The sequence below is a fragment of the Scyliorhinus canicula genome, chromosome 8, assembly GCF_902713615.1.
Source record: "Scyliorhinus canicula chromosome 8, sScyCan1.1, whole genome shotgun sequence".
NCBI classification, from domain to species: Eukaryota; Metazoa; Chordata; class Chondrichthyes; order Carcharhiniformes; family Scyliorhinidae; genus Scyliorhinus; species Scyliorhinus canicula.
This window is the reverse complement of record NC_052153.1, coordinates 61,318,993-61,341,952: the sequence shown is the minus strand read 5'-3', so window position 1 is coordinate 61,341,952 and position 22,960 is coordinate 61,318,993. Positions and strand designations below refer to the sequence as shown.

General features: G+C 42.3%; 2 protein-coding genes across 4 annotated transcripts in view; both read left to right on the top strand.

Moving 5' to 3' along the window:
- plaa (phospholipase A2-activating protein) overlaps positions 1-15,399 on the top strand; it is a 54,977-nt gene extending 39,578 nt beyond the window's left edge. For both annotated transcript variants that reach the window (XM_038804649.1, XM_038804650.1), the window contains exons 11-14: positions 6,427-6,498; positions 8,467-8,580; positions 8,739-8,906; positions 14,312-15,399. In XM_038804649.1, the coding sequence (XP_038660577.1) occupies positions 6,427-6,498; positions 8,467-8,580; positions 8,739-8,906; positions 14,312-14,880 (923 nt within the window). In that variant the 3' untranslated portion in view covers positions 14,881-15,399. The remainder of the gene's footprint in view (positions 1-6,426; positions 6,499-8,466; positions 8,581-8,738; positions 8,907-14,311) is intronic.
- A 5,656-nt stretch (positions 15,400-21,055) lies between these two features.
- Positions 21,056-22,960, top strand: part of LOC119970279 (caspase activity and apoptosis inhibitor 1) — a 51,872-nt gene continuing 49,967 nt past the window's right edge. For both annotated transcript variants that reach the window (XM_038804648.1, XM_038804647.1), the window contains exon 1: positions 21,056-21,198. In XM_038804648.1, the coding sequence (XP_038660576.1) occupies positions 21,094-21,198 (105 nt within the window). In that variant the 5' untranslated portion in view covers positions 21,056-21,093. The remainder of the gene's footprint in view (positions 21,199-22,960) is intronic.

Sequence of the window (22,960 nt, the reverse complement as noted above, 5' to 3'; positions counted from 1 at the left end):
TCCACTGGAGTAGTACCGGGTGATTGGAGGGAGGCAAATGTTTCCCAGTTCAAGAAAGGGAAAAGGGATATCCCTGGGAATTACAGACCCATCAGTCTTATGTCTGTGATGAGCAAAATATTGGAAAGGATTCCGAGAGATGGGATTTATGATTATTTAGAAAAACAGAGTTTGATTAAAGATAGTCAGCATGGCTTTGTGAGGGGCAGGTCATGCCTCACAAGCCTCATTGAATTCTTTGAGGATGTGACGAGACACATTGGTGAAGGTCGGGCAGTGGATGTGGTGTATATGGACTTCGATTTCAGTAAGGCAGTTGATAAGGTTCCCCATTGTAGGCTCATTCAGAAAGTTAGGAGACATGGATACAGGGAAATTTGGCTGTCTGGATACAGAATTGGCTGGCCGTTAAAAGACAGCGAGTAGGAGTGGATGGAAAGTATTCCGCCTGGAGGTCGGTGGCCAGTGGTGTCCCGCAGTGGTCTGTTCTGGGAGCTCTGCTCTTTGTGATTTTTATAAATGACTTGGATGAGGAAGTGGAAGGGTGGGTTAGTAAGTTTGTCGGTGACACGAAGGTTGGGGGCGGCGGGGGGGGGGGGGGGGGGGGGTTGCAGGTAGTGTTGAGGGTTGTTGCAGGTTGCAACAGGACATTGACAGGATGCAGAGCTGGGCTGAAGTGGCAGATGGAGTTCAACCTCGATAAATGTGAAGTGATTCATTTTGGAAGGTCGAATTTTAATGCTGAATATAGGGTTAAAGGCAGGATTCTTGGAAGTGTGGAGGAACAGAGGGATCTTGGGGTCCACGTACACAGATCCCTCAAAGTTGCCATCCAGGTTGATGGGGTTGTTAAGAAGGCGTATGGTGTGTTGGCTTTCATCAACGGGGGATTGAGTTTAAGAGCCGTGAGGTTTTCTGCAGCTTTATAAAACCCCAGTTAGACCACACTTGGAAAATTGTGTCCAGTTCTGATCGCCTCATTATAGGGAGGATGTGGATGCTTTGGAGAGGGTACAGAGGAGATTTGCCAGGATGCTGCCTGGATTGGAGGCCATGTCTTATGAAGAGAGGTTGAGGGAGCTAGGGCTTTTCTCACTGGAGCAAAGAAGGAAGAGAGGTGACTTGATAGAGGTGTACAAGGTGATGAGAGGCATGGATAGCCAGAGACTGTTCCCCAGGATGGATATGGCTGTCACGAGGGGACATAATTTTAAGGTGATTGGAGGAAGGTATAGGGGAGATGTCAGAGGTAGGTTCTTTGCACAGAGAGTGGTGGGTGGGTGGGTGGAATGTACTGCCAGCAGAGGTGGTGGAGTCAGTCATTTGGGACATTTAAGCGACTCTTAGACAGGCACATGGACAGCAGTAAATTGAAGGGGTGTAGGTTAGGTTGATCTTAGATTAGGATAAATGGTCGACACAACATCGTGGGCTGAATGGCCTGTGCTGTGCTGTACTGTTCTATGTTTTCTGTTCTATGTTCTAATTCAGTCGGGCTGATGCTGAGAAATACTTTCTTCAGTATGCAAATCCAGAACAAAATGGCATGATTTTAAAATTACGGCTCTGCAATTTTGGAGTGAAATAAGAATTACATTTTTTTCAGAAAGGGTTGTGAAATTCTGGAACTTGTTAACATATGAATCAGGAGCAGGCCATTTGATAGGATCATGAGTGACCTTAAATCTACTTCCCTGTCTTGTCCCCTTTAACCTTTGTTTCTTGTCAGTCAAGAATCCATCTAACTCGGCCCCAAAGATATTCAATGACCCTGCCTTCACTGCTTTCTGATGAATAGAATTCCACAGACTAGCCACCATCTGAAAGAAAACAATTCTCCTCGCCTGCCTTAAATAGGAGATCCCTTATTTTTAAACTGTATCCCCAATTTTAGTCGCACTCCGAAGGGGAAACATCCTCACATCAATCACCACGTCAAGTCCCCACAGGATCTTGTATGTTTCAATAACATAACTTCATTTTTCTAAACTCCGACAGATACTGAACCAACCTTTCACCCAAGAAATCAGCCAAATGTACCCTCTCTGAACTGCTTCCAATGTAATTATATACTTTCTTAAGGAAGGAGACCAAAACTGTGCACAGTACTCAAGATGTGGCCTCACCAAAACTCCAGCAGTAGCAAAACTTCCCTATTTTTATATTCCATTCCCCTTGGAACAAACAGCAACATTAAATTTACATTCCAATCACTTGCTGTATCTGAATACTAACTTTGTCAATCATCGGCCAGGACACCCAGATCACTCTATACCTCCTGCCTGTCCACTTAACTAATATGCTGTTTTTCTATTCTTCCTACCAATGAGGACAATTTTTCCACATTACGCTCCATCTGCCACATTTTGCCTGCTCACTTAGCCTCTCCAAATCCCTTTGTCGACTTACAATATTCTTTTGACAATTTATTTTCCTACCTATCTTTGTATCATCAACAAATTTAGGAACCATATATTTGTTCCCTTCATCCAAGTAATTGATCTAGATGGTAAACAGTTGAGCCCCAGCACTGACCTTTGTGGCATTCTGCTAGTTACAGCCAATACTGAAAACTACCTATCTCCACTATCTGTTACATGTTAGCTAACCCCTCTCCATGCTAATATGTTACCCCAGTACTTGTATTTTGTAGTCACCGTTAATGTAGCATCTTGTTGAATGCATTTTGGAAATCCACATCACATCTACAGGTTGCACTTTATCCATGTTGCTTGTTGCTTAAAGAAATCTAATAAATAAATTGAACACTGTTTCCCTTTCACAAACCATGTTGACTTTACCTGATTGCATTAAGATGTTTTCAGTGTCTTGCAATAATCGTCTTGGGGAAAATGCTACAATTTCTTACTATGACAGATGTTAAGCTAACTGAACTGTAGATTTTTGTGATCATCCTTTCTTGAACCAAGGTGTTGCATTTACTGTTTTCAAATCTGCTGGGACTTTACCAGAATTTAAGGAATGTGAGGAAATTGCATCTACAATCTCAAAAGCCATTTCTTTTAAGACCCTCAGATGCAGGCCAGCCAGTCCTTTACTTTTTTAAAATAAATTTAGGGTACCCAATTATTATTTCCAATTAAGGGGCAATTTAGAGTGGCCAATCCACCTATCCTGCACATCTTTTTGCGTTGTGGGGGCGAAACCCTCGCAGACACGGGGAGAATGTGCAAACTCCACACGGACAGTGACCCAGGGCCGGGATTCAAACCCAGGTCCTCAGCGCCGTAGGCAACACTGCTAGCCACTGTGCTGCCCCAGTCCTTTAGTTCTAATAGGTTTCTCAACACCCTTTCCCTGGTGATTACAGTTATTTGATTTCCACCCTTTCTATCACCTCTTCATATACAACTATTTCTTTGACGTTATTTGTGTTTCTGTCTTTTACAGTGAAGACAGATACAAGGGGCGCGATTCTCCCATATGGGGAGAAATCGTAAGGCTGGCGTCAAATCCGGGCGGGTCTGACGCCAGCCCCCCCCCTTCCCGACCGGGAACCGATTCTGGTCCCCGGTCGGGGCTAGCATCCCGACGCCGTAAACTCCGGCATCGCGGGCTTAACGAATTTCGTTAAGCCCGCTTGCCAGAGTTAGCGCCGGCTGACGCGTCATATGACGTCAGCCGCGCATGCGCGGATTGGAAGACTCCAACCCGCGCATGCGCGGATGACGTCATCGCGCATTTGCGGGCCGGGATGCCCCTCAGCCGCCCCGCGAATGGATACTGCGGGGCGGCGGAAGGACAAAGAGTGCGCGGGCATCGGGCCCGCTGCCCGCGATCGGTGCCCATCGATGGTACGGCCATGGTACGGCCGTGCCAATCGGTGCCATGGTTTTAAAAATCGACAGTTTACGGCCGTTTTTACGAATGGCCAGACCAGGTGTGTTTGCCGTTCGTAAAAACAGCCGTAAAGGGCTGGGAACTCGGCCCATCCATCAGCTGAGAATCGCTGCCGGCCGTAAAAAAACGGCGGCAGCGATTCATATCGGGAGTCGGGCGTTGGGGGGGGGGAGAATAGCGGGAGGGCGTCGGAACAGCGTGGCCGTAAAATTTTACGAGCCACGCTATTCTCCGCACCGTCGGGAGTGCGGAGAACCGCGCCCAAGATATCAATTCATGCTGCTGCCATTTCCTTATTTCCCATTATTAACACCCCAGACACACGAGAGGACCAATACTTACATTTGTTTCCTTTTCCTTTTTTAGAAACTTTTCTATCTGTGTTAATATTTCTAGCTAGCTTTCTCTCGTACTCTAATTTCTCCCACATTATTTTTAGTCATTCTTTGCTGGTTTGTAAATTATGCCCAAACATTTGACCAACCACTAACTTCACAGAATAACATTTTTTTTTCAGTTTAATACTATCCTTAACTTCTCTGTTTTTGTACCGTTCTAATTGCCTTTATTTACTTTTAAGATGAATCATGTTATGATGACTGCTAACGGCTCCTTTACTAAATGGTCATTAGTTAATCCTATCTCATTGTTGAATAGCCTGCTCTCTGGTTGGTTCTAGAAAGTGCTGCTCTAAATGAAGTAATCTTCCAAGGCTAGCTTTGCCATTCTTGATTCATCCAATCTTAATGTAGATTGAAGTCACCCATGATTATTGCAGTATATTTCTTACAAGCCCCCATTATTTCTTCCTGTAGTTACTGTTAGGGGTCCGATAAACTACTTCCACAAGTGACTCCTTTGTAATACCAAAGACTGGAACAATTGATATTTTCAAGACTAAGATTGATGACTTTTGTTTGATGTGGGTACTGAAATGTACAAAATATGGAGTTGTGGTACAAATAGCTCATGATCTAAGTAAATAGTGGACTAGGTTTTAGGTGGCAAATGATCTACCCCTATTCCTGTCTTCTCAGATAATATGAGAAGGGATCTTGTTCAACTCCAGTTTTAATGATCTTTGCCCCACTCTCATTCATCTTTCTTTCAATCTATCCCTAAGCTCTAAATGGGCCAGTCATTTGTAATGCTACCAGCATTAATGGCTTTGTGCTGGAGGTGGTTCTCGGTCTGTGGCTTCCTGTTGGTTATAAGAATGGTAGCACAGTGGTTAGCACTGTTGCTTCATAGCGCCAGGGGCCTGGGTTCGATTCCTGGCTTGGGTCACTGTGCAGACTTCTCCCTGTGTCTGTGTGGGTTTCCTCTGGGTGCCCTGGTTCCCTCCCATATGTCTCATTAGGTAATTTGGACATTCTGAATTCTCCCTCGGTGTACCCGAACAGGCGCCGGAGTGTGGTGATTAGAGGATTTTCACAGTAACTTGATTGCAGTGTTGATGCAAGCCTACTTGTGACACTAATAAAGATTATTATTATCTTCAATATTTTGGGGACTTTGCACTCCCACACACATCCATGTTATGGTGAATCATTTGAATCCATCAAGAGCTGACCCAGTCTCAACTGCACTTCATAGTACACCAATTCTGATCTTTTTTAAAAATTCATTTTATGGGACATGGGCTCGTCCGGTTGGGCCAGTATTTATTACCCATCCCTAACTGCGCTCCATTTCAGACGGCATTTGAGAGTCAACCACATTGCCGTGGATCTGGAGTTACATGTAGCCAGACCAGGTAGGGACTGCAGATTTCCTTCCCTAAAGGACATTGGTGAACCAGATTTTTTAAATGACAATCTACATTAGTATCATGGACATCATTAGACTTTTAATTCCAGATTTTCGTTATTTTCTGCTGTAGTGGGATTTGAACCAGGGTCTCTAGATCTTGTTCTGGGTCTCTGGATTAGTCCATTGACAATACCACTGTACCATTGTCTCCCCTATAGATCAGAAAACTGGATACATTTGGAAAATTCTTACATTGCTGGTGAGGCTTATTGAAATATAAATGTACAATATGCCTCAGTAAATGTTAGAACGATTTTTCCATGTGAAAAATAAACTTTAAAGTTGGCGGTGCCTTTGTTGATATATTGCAACTGAATATGTAATGCGCTTTTAGAACTTAGAACTTAGAACAGTACAGCACAGAACAGGCCCTTCGGCCCTCAATGTTGTGCCGAGCAATGATCAGCCTACTCAAACCCACGTATCCACCCTATACCTGTAACCCAACAACCCCCCCCCCCCCCCCCTAACTTTTTAGGACACTACAGGCAATTTAGCATGGCCAATCCACCTAACCCGCACATCTTTGGACTGTGGGAGGAAACCGGAGCACCCGGAGGAAACCCACGCACACACGGGGAGGACGTGCAGACTCTGCACAGACAGTGACCCAGCCGGGAATCGAACCTGGGACCCTGGAGCTGTGAAGCATTTATGCTAGCCACCATGCTACCATGCTGCCCTACAATTTAAGATTCTACAAACTATATGTATTCTGGTGTTAATATTTCCTTCTGTCCATTGTTATTGCAGGATCTGGTCGCTATGTACCTGGCACTGTACCATCTAATTTGGCTCCTTCTGCAGGTGGTGATCCTTTTACAGGTAGAGTTTGAGAATTACACCGGGAGAAATAATACAATTTCAAGTCCATATTTTTCTGTTCTTTGCCGCATTTTCTCCACAATTCACTGAATGCTGTATCGTGGATGAATTCACTTTCTTTATCAAGAAATAGTGCTGCGTTTGGAATAGTTGTACATCCCAAGTCTACAGGGAAAGGGATTAATTTATTGCAGTTTTCATCTGAACTATTTGACTAAATAGTTATATCCTAAACCTTGATGTATCTTTGAATTTTGGAAAGCTGGAAGTTTGGAAAAGACTATCCTTGACTTCCATTGCTGGATAGACCATAAATTAGAAAACTTAAGATCTGTTAGCATTAGCCATGGAAATTAAATAGATTATTAACATCTGATCAATAATGATCACTTGGAAAAACCAGAAGGCTTGGACTTACCTGGCATATGGGTTATTCTAAGACCAATGTTTTTTTAAATCCTTTTTTGGGACGTGGAGTCAATAGAAAGGCCAGTATCTGTTGACCATCGCTAATTGCCCTTGAGAAGACTGAAGGTATTGTTGCTAAATTTGCTGATGACACAAAGATAGGTAGGATAGAAATTGTGAAGAGGGCATGAGGCTACAAAGGGACATAGAGGGGTTAAGTGAATGGGAAAAGATGTGGCAAATGGAGTATAATGTGGGTAAATATAAAATTGTCCATTTTGGCTAGAAGAATAAAAAGCTTATTATTTAAATTGTGAGATTGCAGAGCTTTGAGATTCAGAGGGATCTGGGTGTCCTAGTGCATGAATCACGAAAGGCTTAGCTAATAGAGTATTGTTTATTGCAAGAGGAATTGAATTCAAAATAGGGAGGTTATGCTTCAGTTGTAGAGGATACTTGTGAGACCACATCTAGGGCACTGTGTACAATAGTGGTCTCCCTATTTAAGGAAGGATTTAAATGCGTTCAAAGCAGTTCAGAGAAGGTTTACGGGACTAGTACCAGGAATGGGCAAATGGCCTCCCCTTCTGCACTGTTAGTTCTATGATTCCATGAGTAGAAATATATCTGCTCAGAGGTTAGTGCGTCTTTGGTACTCTTTCTCAAAAGACAGTGGAAGCAGAGTCTTTTGAATATTTTAAGACCGAGTTAGGGAGATTCTTGAGAAACAAGGGGTTGAAAGGTTATCGAAGTAGGCAGGAGGGTGCAATCAGATCAGCCATGATCTTATTGAATGGTGGAGTAGGCTGGAGGGGCCAAATGGCCTACTCCAACAAATTCAGAGTTAGGGGGAGAAAGTGGGGAGTGGTGCTAGGTCAGTTACTCATTTGGAGAGCTGGTGCAGATGCAATGGGCTGAATGATCTCCTGCGCCGTAACGATTCTGAGAGCAGTTAAGAGTCAACCACATGGCTATGGTTCTGGTGTCACATGTAGGCAGGACCAGTTAAGGTTGGTAGATTTCCCTCCCTGCTGTGCCGAAGTGAAGCAGATGACCTTTTACAACAATCAATTATTTTACTCCTGTGAATCTTTGGAATTCTCTACCCTAGAGGTTGTGGATGATTCATCGTTGAATACGCTTCAGGCTGGGATAGAGACATGTTTGGCCTCTTCAGGAATTAAAGGATATGGGGAGCGGGCGGTAAAATGGAATTGCAGCCCTTGATGAGCCATGGTCCTATTCAATGGTAGAGCAGGGTCAATGGACCATGTGGTCTACTCCTTCAATTTACGTTTTTAATCTAGTTTTAATGGTCACTATTCCTAAGATTAGCTTTGTCTTCAATAATTTATTAATTGAATTTTTAAATTCCACTCACTGGGATTTGAATCTGTGTCCCTGGAGCATTAGCCTGGGCATCTGAATTACGAGTCAAGTGACATTACCAGTGTGTCCCCGCCTCCTCTTGATCTCTATAGTATCCCATGATTGAATAAAATAATAATTTTCTTAATATGAAAACTACTTTTGCATTATAAAGTGCCTTATTGTCCACAGGAGGAAATGCCTATGTTTCTGATGACGGACATGCAGCTACTGTACCCAGTAACCCCTACTTTCCAAAAAAAGACCCTGTCACATTTGATCAGGCAAATGTAACCCAGATAATAGGTAAGAGTTATTAATTGGTCCTTCTTTTCAAAAGTTTTGTTTTCATCATTAATTTTTACTCATTCTGTTTCTCATGTTCATATTGCTATGCAGTAAGACAAATTCCTAAAGGTATTTTTGAAAATTTGACCATAATGAAAGAAACCATTGTGTTACAGGGAAACTAAAGGAACTGAATGAGAGGACATCTGCTGAACAGAAACTAGCTGAAGATGACCTGCAAGTGCTTGAGAAGTTTATTTCTGTTGTCTCTTCTCCTTCTGCACTAGAAACCCCAACATCACAGCAGTTAGAAATTTTATGGAAAGCTGCTCAGTGGCCTGAAGGTGGGTAAATGACTACACAAATTGACTATTAATTTTTTACAATTGACTCGAGGTGTTCTTGAAACTCAAAAGTGTTCAGACTGAACAACTAAAAGAAAGGATTTTAATGAACAAGGATATTTTGCTCTTGGGATTTAAAATAGTACATTGCAGCAGAAATGTGTACCAATTGATGTTACCATGAAGGACTTTGATTTTTCCTGCCAAGAGTTGCACATATACTATGAAAGAAGTAAATTATTTTTTCTTTAATGTTGCATAGTTGTGGCTTTGTTAGTTTTGCTAGTCAGTTTGTATTAACCAGCTGATGCCGGATTGAATTAGTAGAATGCAGGGGGGAGAGTTTTCTTCCTGAAGATGCATTTAACATGGTATTGAAATGCAGTGCACCAGGAAATTTTTTCCACTTTGTCTTGATAGTAATGGTAAGCTATTTCTGTGGAATTTGTTAAAAATGCAAAGTCTTTGCTGCCCTAATAGCTCAGCTCATGTATTCTGTGACATGTCAGCGAAAGCAGCTTGGATTTCTTTTCCTAGTTGCTTGGTATAAATGCCTGTGTTCATTGGGTGAGGAGAGGATCATAGAACATAGAACAGTACAGCACAGAACAGGCCCTTCGGCCCTCGATGTTGTGCTGAGCCATGATCACCCTACTCAAACCCACGTATCCACCCTATACCCGTAACCCAACAACCCCCCCAACCTTACTTTTTTGGACACTACGGGCAATTTATCATGGCCAATCCACCTAACCCGCACATCTTTGGACTGTGCGAGGAAACCGGAGCACCCGGAGGAAACCCACGCACACACGGGGAGGACGTGCAGACTCTGCACAGACAGTGACCCAGCCGGGAATCGAACCTGGGACCCTGGAGCTGTGAAGTATTTATGCTAACCACCATGCTACCGTGCTGCCCCTGATCAGATTCAATCTGCTGATCAGATTCACTTGTTGGATGAATAATTTTCACATTTGCTGTTGAATTCACCTGTAAAAAGTTGCTTGGGGAGGGACCAGGGAGGAGTTTTAAGACTGGCAGAGTAAAATAATTAGCGAAGAGGAATAAAATATGTTGCGAAGCAAGTGTTTGGTGAGAAAAGGATTTCTTGATCGCCATTTGCCCAAAATATTTCTTTACGTATTTACAGGTCTTCTAAAATGTAAATTACATTGACCTGGCACAATCTTTTCCTCATCACCTCAATTGTACAACATATTTAGAACAGCCAAAAGAATACCCACACTTGCCTCTTTGTGCAGCATGATTACCTAACTAGCAACAACCAAGATATTGCCATATAAAATATAGACAACCTTGCAAAGCCAATTAACACCACACAAAATGCAGCATAAGATAATTGATAGCACAAAAAGAGTGGATGAGATTCTCTGGCCTCCCTCTGGCATGTTTCTTGGTGGCGAGAGGCAATTTGCCATTGGCTGGCAGTGGGATCTCCTGGCCCACCGCTGTCAATGGAATTTCACTGAAATTCACAGTGGGTGTGTGCCGGGAAATCTGCAGCAGGTGTGTGCCATTGGTGGGACCGGTAGATCCTGCTGTTTATCTCCGGCAGAAACCACTGTCCGTTTTAAGCAGTCTACGCGGATTAAACCCTGGCACTTCAGGTGAGGAGAATATTTTTGGCAAAGGCTTAAGTGCTGTCATGAGATCTAGTATGGAATCCATTTTTTACATCTTGACATTTTTTTTCTTGCGGGTAACTCCTCCATAGTGCCTGTATTCACTAATGAACTTTGTGAACTGGTATTTTCCAGAAGATACAAGAGATCATTGTTAGTATGTACTGTGGTTGAAAACAATGGACAAAAAATGTTTGGAAAAGTGGAAACAAGCTTGCCTTCCCATTGCTTCTGATACTAGAAAACATCACCTTTGATTACAGACAGATACAAGGAACCAGGTTGAATGTCTCTGTGTATACCTCTGTGTAGTTGGTATTTTTGGTTTTATTGGCCAGTGGTTTTGGCCCCAGATAGAGTTAACCCTCTTTGCTACGCCTCAGTAAGCCCATAAAATTTCCATTATAAAAGGAGCAATGTTAGTCGAGTGTTGCCCTTGCCATTGGATGTAACATTACCCAGGTTTGGAGGCATGGGGGGGGACCTGGGACTGCCATCTTCTGGCCTCTGCACTGCCCGTATCAATTCTAGGGTAGAAAGGCTTGTCTGCCTGGTGTCATTTGAGACTCTTAGTGGACAATCGGTGACCCGTTGAGGGCCGGAGGGCCTAATCTAGCCCCTGCTGGTATTGAAGCAGCAGTGGGTGTGGCTCCAGACAGGAAGCCCAAAAAGCAAGCCCGGCAAAGGGGAAAGGCATGTCCCTTTTTTGACAAATTCCCAGTGCCTGATCAGGGGACCTAGCATTTGGAAAAGGTGGGTGGTAACTGAGAGTCTTCTTCTCCTTCTCCTCCTCCTCCTCCTCCTCCTCCTCCTCCTGCCCCTCCTCCTCCTCCTCCTGCCCCTCCTCCTCCTCCTCCTCCTCCTCGGAAATTTGGCCAGTTGGATAACGAGATATGAGAGGTCTTGAATTAGTACTTTTCTTCAGTATTTACGAATGAGAGGGGCCATATTGTTGGAGAGGATAGTGTGAAACAGACTGGTAAGCTCGAGGAGATGCTTGTTGGGAAGGAAGATGTGTTGGGCATTTTGAAAAACCTGAGGATAGACAAGTCCCCCGGGCCTGACGGGATATATCCAGGGGTTCTATGGGAAGCAAGAGATGAAATTGCAGAGCCGTTGGCAATGATCTTTTTGTCCTCACTGTCAACAGGAGTGGTACTAGGGGATTGGAGAGAGGTGAATGTCGTGCCCCTGTTCAAAAAAGGGAATAGGGATAACTCTGGGAATTACAGGCCATTTAGTCTTTCTTCGGTGGTAGACAAAGTAATGGAAAGAGTACTGAGGGATAGGATTTCTGAACATCTGGAAAGACACTGCTTGATTAGGGATAGTCCGCACGGATTTGTGAGGGGTAGGTCTTGCCTCACAAGTCTTATTGAATTCTTTGAGGAGGAGGAGGGGTAGGAGGAGGAGGAGGAGGAGGGGCAGGAGAAGGAGAAAGAGAAAGGAGAAGAGTCTCGGCTACCACCCACCTTTTCCAAATGCTAGGTCCCCCGATCAGGCACTGAGAATTTGTGGATGAAGGTAAAGCAGTGGATGTGGTGTACATGGATTTTAGTAAGGCTTTCGATAAGGTTCCCCATGGTAGGCTTATGCAGAAAGTAAGGCACATGGGATAGTGGGAAATTTGGCCAGTTGGATAACCAACTGGCTAACTGATAGAAGTCAGAGTGGTGGTGGCTGGCAAATATTCAGCCTGGAGCCCAGTTACCAGTGGCATACCGCAGGGATCAGTTCTGGGTCCTCTGCTGTTTGTGATTTTCATTAATGACTTGGATGAGGGAGGTGAAGGGTGGGTCAGTAAATTTGCAGATGATACGAAGATTGGTGGAGTTGTGGATAGTGTGGAGGGCTGTTGTCGGCTGCAAAGAGACATAGATAGGATGCAGAGCTGGGCTGAGAAGTGGCAGATGGAGTTTAACCCAGAAAAATATGAATGGGGAATACAGGTTAACGGTAGGGTTCTTGGCAATGTGGAGGAGCAGAGAGATCTTGGGGTTTATGTTCATAGATCTTTGAAAGTTGCCACTCAAGTGGATAGAGCTGTGAAGAAGGTCTATGGTGTGCTAGCGTTCATTAGCAGAGGGATTGAATTTAAGAGCCGTGAGGCAATGATTCAGCTGTACAAAACCTTGGTCAGGCCACATTTGGAGTACTGTGTACAGTTCTGGTTGCCTCATTTTAGGAAGGATGTGGCAGCTTTGGAAAAGGTACAAATGATATTTACCAGGATGTTGCCTGGAATGGAGAGTAGGTCTTGCGAGGAAAGATTTAGGGTGCTCGCCCTTTTCTCATTAGAACGGAGAAGGATGAGGGGCGACTTGATAGAGGTTTATAAGATGATCAGGGGAATAGATAGCGTAGACAGTCAGACTTTTTCCCCAGGTGGAACAAACCATTACAAGGGGACATAAATTTAAGGTGAATGGTGGAAGATATAGGGGGGATGTCAGAGGTAGGTTGTTTACCCAGAGAGTAGTGGGGGCATGGAATGCACTGCCTGTGGAAGTAGTTGAGTCGGAAAAATTATGGATCTTCAAACGGCTATTGGATAGGTAGGTGGATTACGGTAGAATGATAGGGTGTAGATTAATTTGTTCTTAATCTAGGACAAAAGTTTGGCACAACATTGTAGGCCGAAGGGCCTGATCTGTGCTGTATTTTTCTATGTTCTATCATTACATTTTATGGCAAACTGAATTTTAAGAACTTCGAATTTGCTGGACTTTGTATTCCCCAGGCTGAGAGCTCTGGGCAAGCTTTTCCTGTCAGCATGTTTGAACTTGGGATGGATGAAGGTTTCTCTTCACTAACACTGATTATGACTAGCCACCTAGCTGCCATTGCCAGCATAATTTGACCCATTGACAAAATCACGGATATATTCTATTCATTATCCGAGAAACTGTTCTCTATATATATGTTATCTATAATATATTTGGGCGGCACGGTAGCACTGTGGTGAGCACAGTTGCTTCACAGCTCCAAGGTCCCAGGTTCGATTCCCGGCTTGGGTCACTGTCTGTGCGGAGTCTGCACGTTCTCTCTGTGTCTGCATGGGTTTACTCCGGGTGCTCCAGTTTCCTCCCACAGTCCAAAGATGTGCAGGTTAGGTGGATTGGCCATGATAAATTGCCCCTAGTGTCCAAAAAAGGGTAGGTGGGGTTGCAGGGTTAGGCTGGAGGTGTGGGCTTGGGTAGGGTGCTCTTTCCAGGGGCCGTTGCAGACTCGATGGGCCGAATGGCGGCCTCCTGCACTGCAAATTCTCTGATCTATGTCTGATAAAAATATAATTCTAAATTTCTACATAGCACTTGTTATTTCTAGACTAGTTATTGAAATTTTGAAAATTGTTTGTTGTGGCAAGATTTGAGAAGATCAAACTGAGTTTATCGTTTTATGTATTTTTATGGGAGTGGGTGAATTAGCAGAAAAAAGTGACTTGCTAAGATTTTGTTTGATGTGATTTTGATTTTGGGTTACGGGTATAGGGTGGATACGCGGGGTTTGAGTAGGGTGATCATTGCTCGGCACAGCATCGAGGGCCGAAGGGCCTGTTCTGTGCTGTACTGTTCTATGTTCTATAACAGTCTAGTGATCACTATTCAGAAATTTTAGCTTTATGAAATGTTACACCATTCACATTCTCTGTTAGCTTTGTGCTTTCAATATTTTATTATTGGGTAGTTGTCAATGCTATATAAATTTATGTTAAAACACAATAATAAACTTGTTTATTTTTTTAAATCTCTAATCTAGATATTGTGTTTCCTGTGCTGGATATTCTTCGTCTAGCTATGAGACACCCAGCAGTCAATGAACATTTCTGCAGTGGAAACTATAGCACACAGTTCAGCAACTACCTCTTAAACAAAATCAATCTGCAGGGAAAACCAGCAAATCAAATGCTTGTTCTCCGAACAGTCTGCAACTGTTTTTCTACCCCATCGTATGGTTCAAAGCTCATGATGTCCTTGAGAGAGACCGTACTTTCCCAAGCAATTGAAATGAGATCAACGAGCAACAAGAATGTTCACATAGCACTGTCCACTTTGATATTAAACTATGCAGTAAATCTGCATGCAGGAAATGATATTGAAGGTAAAGCAAATTGTCTATCCATTATTAGTGTAGCCATAGAAGCTCTCCAAGATTATGAAGCTATTTTCAGACTTTTGGTGGCTCTCGGGACAATTATCAGTAATGATCCTAATGCCTTGCAGCTGGCTCAATCGTTGGGAGTTGATTCACAGATCCGAAAGTATTCTTCTATATCAGATCCAGCTAAAGTTGGTGACTGCTGTAGATTTGTTCTGAAGGTGCTGTGATTGCCAGTTATAGATTTTCATGGGTTACCGCTAAGTGATATCAATTTTGATTACATTGTTCCATAACCTCTGACATATGAGATGTATAGTAGGTAAAGAAATGCCGGAGTGTTTGATTCTCGTGATGGAACTGTCACAGAAGAAAGTACAACATATAAATAAAATATTAAGAATAAATGATTTGCAAAAATGTGATTGTGTTGAATATTTTACCTGCTGTATTTGAGATGTTTCCAGTAAATTCGAACAGTTGAATTGTGATTTTATAATGTTAAACTGTACATGGAAACATTCTCTCAGAACGATTCCTTTTATTGGCCACTGAACAATTCCCAAATTAAATTGCTCTTTTAATTTCAGACATTTGGGGAAGGATTATTGCCTGGTTTCAGGGATTCTCCAGCATGTCACCACATTCTTGTTGTCCCATTCAGTTCCTTCTGTATGTAACATATTCATATGTTTGTCACACTATGGAATGGCCATCACCTGTCATTAAATCTTTCATTGTGGAGGGAACATTCTTATTGCAGTCTCTATTCTGCACTCTTTTCTCTTGTCTAGATAATGGAATTTGTCAAATAGTGGAAAGTTGCAAATTTTGGTCTTGCATGTGTAATACTACATTCTACTAGTTTTTCTGTGAAGACCAATTTAGCGTGTGAGGTCATATAAGGGGTCACTGATGTTAATGACCTGTGCAGTGCAATTACATTTTTATTCCTGAAATCAGGAAGTTGGATATCATAGGTTCTACAGAAGTACGAATGTGTCAAAATATTAAACATGTTTCAAACTAGAGGGAATAATGTATTATGCTAATTCACTTTAATTTCATCCACAGTTTATTTAAAGAGTCAGTGAAGTCGAGGACGGGAAAGAAAAGAGAGAATACTTTTTCTATGTAACAATGTTGACATGATATGATTTCCTAGAATCAGGTTACTCCACATTGGATAGAAAGATAAGAACAGAAAAACATAACATTTTTAAATATGGTGGCACAGTGTTTAGCACTGCTGTCTCAGTGTTGGGGACCTGGGTTCAATTCCAACCATGGGTATCTGTCTTGTGTCGAATTTGGACATTCTCCCAGTGTCTGCTTGGGTTTCCTCTTGGCACTTCGGTTTCCTCCCACAGTCCAAAGATGTGCAGGTTAGATTGATTGTCCATTCTAAATTGTCCTTTCAGTGTCCAAAAATGGTTGGGTGTGGTTGTGGGGTTACAGGAAAAAAAGGTAGGGGAGTGGGCCTAGGTAGGGTGCTCTTTCAGAGTGCTCGATAGGTAGAGACTGGGAATTTGTTTCCCTGGCATCTAGAACTTAGGGACATGTTCAGAATAAAGGGTCGACCATTTAGCGCTGAAGTGGAAAGGTTTCTTCAACCAGTGGGTTTGAGAACCTTTGGAACCGTCCATCTCAGACTTGTGGATACTCGGTCATTGAATATATTCAAGATTGAGATAGATTACGGATATCTCAGCAAATTGAGGCATATGGGGGATTGGGCAAGAAAATGAAGTTGAGGTAGAAGATCAGCCATGATTGTCTTGAATGGCTGAGCAGGAGAGTGTCGAATGATTTGCACCTTTTTCTTATGTTGTATTGCACTCGGGTTTATCGAGCATTGGTATCTCCATTGCTTCGAATGGAACTGCTTTAGAATGTCCTTATAAGGAATACTGAAGAAACTGAATTGAGGATGTTCTCACAGACAGGTCTCTAGATATGAATATTACTAATTCAGTCTATGAATATTCATACATTATCAAATATAATGGGATAGTACTTTGTACAAACATACACATGCTTAAATACATATTTCTAGCTGAAGACAGAAGCCAATAGAGATTTTTAAAAACTCCAGGTCAGGGAATTAAACATTTAACAAGGGAGGATATAAATGATCCAATAAACCAGTGAAAATATTGCAACTTTCTTTACATTATTCACGTTGACAGCTTTTTGCCAAACTCTACAGCTACCATTCAACAGTATTGGTGATTCCGCAAGCATATTTATAATTTGCTATACTTTAGACCCAATATCAATTGGTCATTTTGTCTTGTTTAGCCCTAATGAGGTGCAGTTAATTTAACTAAAACAAATTCAACTAGCATTGTAAGACTCTGGCTTCTAGTTTACCTTTATAAAAACAAATTCTAACCATAATTTAAGGTTCTGTCTTGAAAACATCAAATCATTAGAAAATAATTGCAAAAACTTAAGTCATTTAAACTTAAGTCTGTTTACACAGCAGTGTTATAGGACTGAAACACCGCCTTCTGCTGTTCATTGAATCCATGGAACCCCGACAGTGCAGGAGGCTATTTAGCCTATCGAGTCTGCACCGACCCTCCGAAAGAGCACTCAAACTTTAAAGCAAAAAGATAATTTGCCTTTTTTGTCTCATTGTGATGTGAGCCGAATATTAGAAATAACTTAATCAAGAACCTTGCTTTGTTTTGTCAAATTTATTTTTTTATATGAACTTTCTCAGATCATAAGTTTTGTTTTGTCACTGATGAAGATTAAGTAGATTCATTATGAGCAACAAAACTGGTGATGTAGTCCCTGAGTAAGTTTGTTGAGTATTCCAGGTTCAGCTCTAAATTATAATTGTCCTACAATTAAATCAACACTCCAAACTGGTCATTTAATTTATATACTTTAGAGAGTTTCTATGCCTATAGTAAAAAAATCTCAACTTTGAGATAGTTACATAGAGTTTGCAAAGCTAAAACAGGCCATTTGGCCCAACTGTCTGCTGGTGTGTTTGCTATGAGCCTCCTCCCACTCTGCTTCATCTCATCCTATCTGCATTTTCTTATGTTGTGAAATGAATTTGAGATAGAACGTTCATGAGAGATGTTTAAAATTACTTTCCCTGCATTTACATAATTTTATTACAGAACAATTAACTAAGGGGTGGTGCTCAATTGCTGTAGTGCTTTATGTTGTTGTGTTATGAAATGTATGTCTTGGAAAATGACCTGCAAGTTTGCAAATGATGCCAAGTTACATTTGACACTAAAGTTGATAGACCACAGAAGCAGGCCTAGTGCTGGAGTTTGGGCTTGTGACTGGCAAATAATTTTAAACCTAGAAAAGTCCCGCATTTACAAATGGGATGGACAAATGCTGAACAGCCATATATACCTTTTAGGGAAAAGTACTAAAGCCAGTGGAGAAAATCTTGGCAGTTCTAGTACATTGATCTCTCCAGATTCATTACCAACACTGTGAAGACTTAGCTAGAGCAAACACAGTTCTGGATGCATTTATCGAAGAATTAAGACGATATATTTTGTCATCTGAACTAGATCTTGGTCAGGGCCAGTAAGAATAATGTTGTTTTGGTCCCCCATGGGGAGAAATATTGAGGCATTGGAAAGTATGCAGAGGAGACACAAAAGATTAATATTCTATTTAAAGAACCTTAAAGACTGATGGACTGGTGCAAAGAGATGGCTCTCTATATTTGAGAGAAGTGGTGACTTAAGGATACAATATTTGTGTGTGTGTGTGTATATTTGGACAGTTTTTTAGTTAAATAGAGTGCACCAGGGGTTATAAATCTCAAATTATATATGGTCAGAACTGGGTTAGATTCCATTTTATGAGACGGACCCATTCCTAGAGAATAAAGCCCATGGGATTAAAGGGGTGGGGGCTGGGTGGCTAATAGACAAAGTATAGCAAAGTGGTGAATGGTTATTTTTCAGAGGAGCGGAAGAATTCAACTTTTTTTGATATATTTTGTATATATTGATTTATAGATTTTAATATACATGGTATGCAAGTGGCACAAAATTCAGAAATGCAGTAAATAGAATAACAGATTTTTGCAGGACATAGAATGGTGAAATGAAGATACCTGAAAAATGAATAACACAAGTATGAAATGATTCACGTTGTAGGCAACATGAGGAGAAACAACATGAACTAAATAGTACAATTTTAAAGAGGATACAGGATCAGAGAGACCCTGTGATGTATGCATATAAATCATTGAAGATGTCAAGGCAAACTGTGAAGACATTTGGGATTCTTAACTTTATGAATAGAAACATGAGTTCAAAAACAAAGTTATGCTAAATCTTTATAAACCCCTGGATTGGCCCCAGATGTAGATGTGCCCAATTCTGGGCATCACGTTTTAAAGAAGAATGCCAACGCCGGAGAGGATGCAGGAGGAATTTACTAGAATTATACCAGTATTTTGACTTCTGTGAAAAGATGGGGGGAAATCTAAGAGTGGGGAAGGTTAAATGCAGATTTGATTTTTTTTAAATGGTTCAAATTCATGAAAAGTATTGGTAGAAGAGATGTAAAAATTTACATTTACAGAAGGATCAACAGCCAGAGGACAGATTTCAGAATTGGGCAAAAGCAAAATGAGAGTTTTTTTTTTAATGGAGCAAGTCATTATCTGGAATTTACTTGAAAAAATGGTGGAAGCAGATTCAAAAGCAAATTTCAAAAATACATTGAATAAATATGGGCTCAGGGATTTATTCTAATTAGATAGCTCTTTAAAAGAGCTGACAGCCTTGATGGGCTAAAATGAACTTCTGTGCTCATTCTATGATCCTAAGAATGGTGGACAGACGCAGCTTGCACTGTGAATGCTGATTTACTTAATTTTGTAAATCTTATTTTAATGTCCAATTTGGACTTGATTTCATGCTGTATCCTTGCAAGTCTACAATTTATCTGAATGTGTGACCTTACTGGAGGTAATATTCAACTTCAACAGGGATGGCAAAACAAGTGTTACCAGATCGGTAGCTTGTTACCAGCCCTCTTCCCACCCCACTCTCCTTTCCTAGATTTTTTCCTTTACATTTACATCAATTTTGGATTCCAACTGAAGTTTTTTTCTCTACCATTGTCAGCATCTCATTGTTCCAGAAAAATATACACTAATCTCTTTAAAATAAACAAAGATATTGATAAGTTTTAATCAAAGGGGTTGCCATTCAAACAATTAAGTTCTTTGGATGAGTCAATGAACCAACTTTGTTTCCTTTTTGGTGATAGATATAATGCAGTGTAGGTCTTGACTATGTTAGTTATATATTAACTTGGCAAATTATAACATCTGAAAAATGTCATGCAAAGAACAATAACAGACTTATATAATTTTTAAATATCTAAATCTCCTGCCTTCATGAGATGCACTAGGTTATTCAATATTTTTCAGATATTTCTTGGAATGAATGTTGCTTTTCATGGAAATAAAACATTATTTTCAACTGATATTCGGTTTTAATAATTCATATATCGTTTGCTAAATTACACAATACTGCTATTGGTTGACTCAATTTATTTTATAGAAATTATTTGGAATGAAGAATTATTAGTGCAAAATGACTACACACTTTATGCAATGGATGGAAGTGAACTAATCCAGTGGAATAGCTAAACCACCGAATACAAGGGAGTGGGAGTTAGCTCAGGTGTCTGAGTGGTTAGTGTGTGGCTCAGAATAATGTCATGATGTGGAGATGCCGGCTTTGGACTAGGGTGAGCACAGCAAGAAGTCTTTCAACACCAGGTTAAAGTCCAACAGGTTTGTTTCAAACACGAGTTTTTGGAGCACTGCTCCTTCCTCAGGTGAATGGAGAGGTATGTTCCAGAAACATTTATATAGACAAAGTCAGAGATGGCAGACAATGCTTGGAATGTGAACATTTGTGGGTAATCAAATAATACAGATCCGGAGATAGAGGGTAATCCCAGGTTAAGGAGGTGTGAATTGTCTAAAGACAGGACAGTTAGTAGGCCAGATGGTGGGGGGTAAATGAATCATGAATGCGACATGAATCCAAGATCCCGGTTGAGAATGATGCGAGAATGTCAACAGTGCAGCTTTGGTTCCAGCTCTGGCTGAGCAGGGTCTTTTCAACAGGAACGCAGTTTGGAGAAAGTCCAGTTTAAACAGAAGCGCGTCCAGCCTCAAGTCCAGCAAATAAACCGAATCAAATACGGAAAGGAGCAGCAAAAGAGCCAGATGCTGGACCTGAGTATGTGTGAGGTTAATTCGTGGCGATGTGAAGGTGGCACGTGTGCGGGCTGCATTGTGATTTCACAATGGGAGAGTGGGGTGATAACTCGTCCAATTGGCTAAACAGAGGGGGCCGGTCCCGGGTGTCAGAGGAAGCAGGGGGCGGGGCCAGGCGACAGGGTCATTTCCGGTCGGCGAGCCGGTGATGGCGGGTAAGAAATCGGCCAAAGACAAGAAGCGGAAACGCTGCCATGGCGAGGAGAGTCATGGCGAAAGGAAATGGCTCAACTCAGATTCAGGAACTAATGAGGTGAGCGCGCGGCGTCAAAAGAAGCGGAGGGCGAGGAGCGGTCACGCCCCCTGCTTCCCCCACTCTGTCCCATCTCATCCTGCCCCCAAGCCCCGACTACCCACTCTGCCTCCTCACTTCCATGCCCCCCGAGCCCGGGGAAGTTTGCAGATTAATGTAGCTGAGGAGAGGTTCATTGGGTAGTTGATTAGTACCGAAACGTTTCCTCTCGGCCCTGTCTAACACTGCAGCTGTCCCGGGTCCCACTTGTTGTGTTTGCCACTTTGTCATCTTGATTCCTGTAGTCCTTTAGGAGGCCTAATTTATACTTCCACCGGCAGGCAGATTCTCATACTCTGCCCACTCCTAGCATGATGTGGAGATGCCGGCATTGGACTGGGGTGGGCACAGTATAAATGTTTTACAACACCAGGTTAAAGTCCAACAGGTTTGTTTCAAATCACTACATTTTGGGGCACTCTAGTGATTCCAAAGAAACCTGTTGGACTTTAACCTGGTGTTGTAAGACTTCTTACTGTGTCCACCTCTAGCATGCAGTCTCTCTTTTCTCTCACCACCACCCCCCCCCCCCCCCCCCCAAAGCCCCTCTCCCCCCCCAAAGCCCCTCTCCACCCCCAAAGCCCCTCTCCATTCTGCTGGCTGCCAAGCTTCATGCCTCAGGCTGAACAAAGCCATTCACATCCATCACAAACCCACCGACTCCCCCAGCTACCTCAACGACAGCTGTTCACACCCTCACATCCTGTAAGGAATCCATCCCATTCTTCCAGTTCCTTCGCCTCTATCTCATCTGTTCCGATGATGCCACTTTTCAAAATGGTGCTGCTTCCTTTGTCGTGGTTTTCCACACACAGGGATTGAGCGGGCTCTCGACCGTGTCTGACCCATCTCCTGCACCTTTACTCTCCGTCGTTCCCCCACCCCCAAAAACATTGAATAGACTAAAAGCAGACTGGGTGACCACTTTGCAGAACACCTTTAGTCCGTCCACAAGTTCCATACCTTCCTGTCGCTTGCCATTTCAACTCACCATCCTGCTCTCATGTCCACATGTCTGTCCTTGGCCTGCTGCAATGTTCCAGTGAAGCCTAGTACAAACTGGAGGAATAGCACCTCATCTTCTAATGAGACGTGTTACGGCCTTCTGGACTTAAACATTGAGTTCAACAACTTCAGACAACTCTTCCCCCTACTTTACCCCGTTTTTATTTATTTTCTTCCATCGATTCATTTTCACCCACCATTGCTCTTCTCTCCGTTTCCCCACCCCCCTCCGTGTTCCAAGTTGTCCTTTGGCACACTGCTTACCTCTATTCTGCTATTAACACATTCTGATCTTGATGATCTCTGAATGTGCCACTATCAGCACCCTCTTTAATCATTATCACCACCATTTATAATTCCTTTGTCTTTTAGTCCATGACACCTTTGTCAACCTTTCACTTGCCCTCTGTCCAGTCCCACTCTTTGCCACCGCAACAATATAAATCACTTTTCAGTTCACTTTGACAAAGAGTTTTCCATACTCGAAGCGTTTGCTCCTTTCTCTGTCCACAGATGCTCTCCGACCTGCTGAGATTGTCCCAACATTTTCTGTTTTTGTTCCACTCACCTCCATACTGGTAACTATTTTTCCAAGCACAGACTTTCTCTCCTGCCTTTGCCACTGATATACTCACTAATGCTAGACTTGTGATTGGAGGAGTAGCAGTCCTTGCAGAACCTTACACTTCACTGACCTGTATTTTGAAGGAGTGTGTCC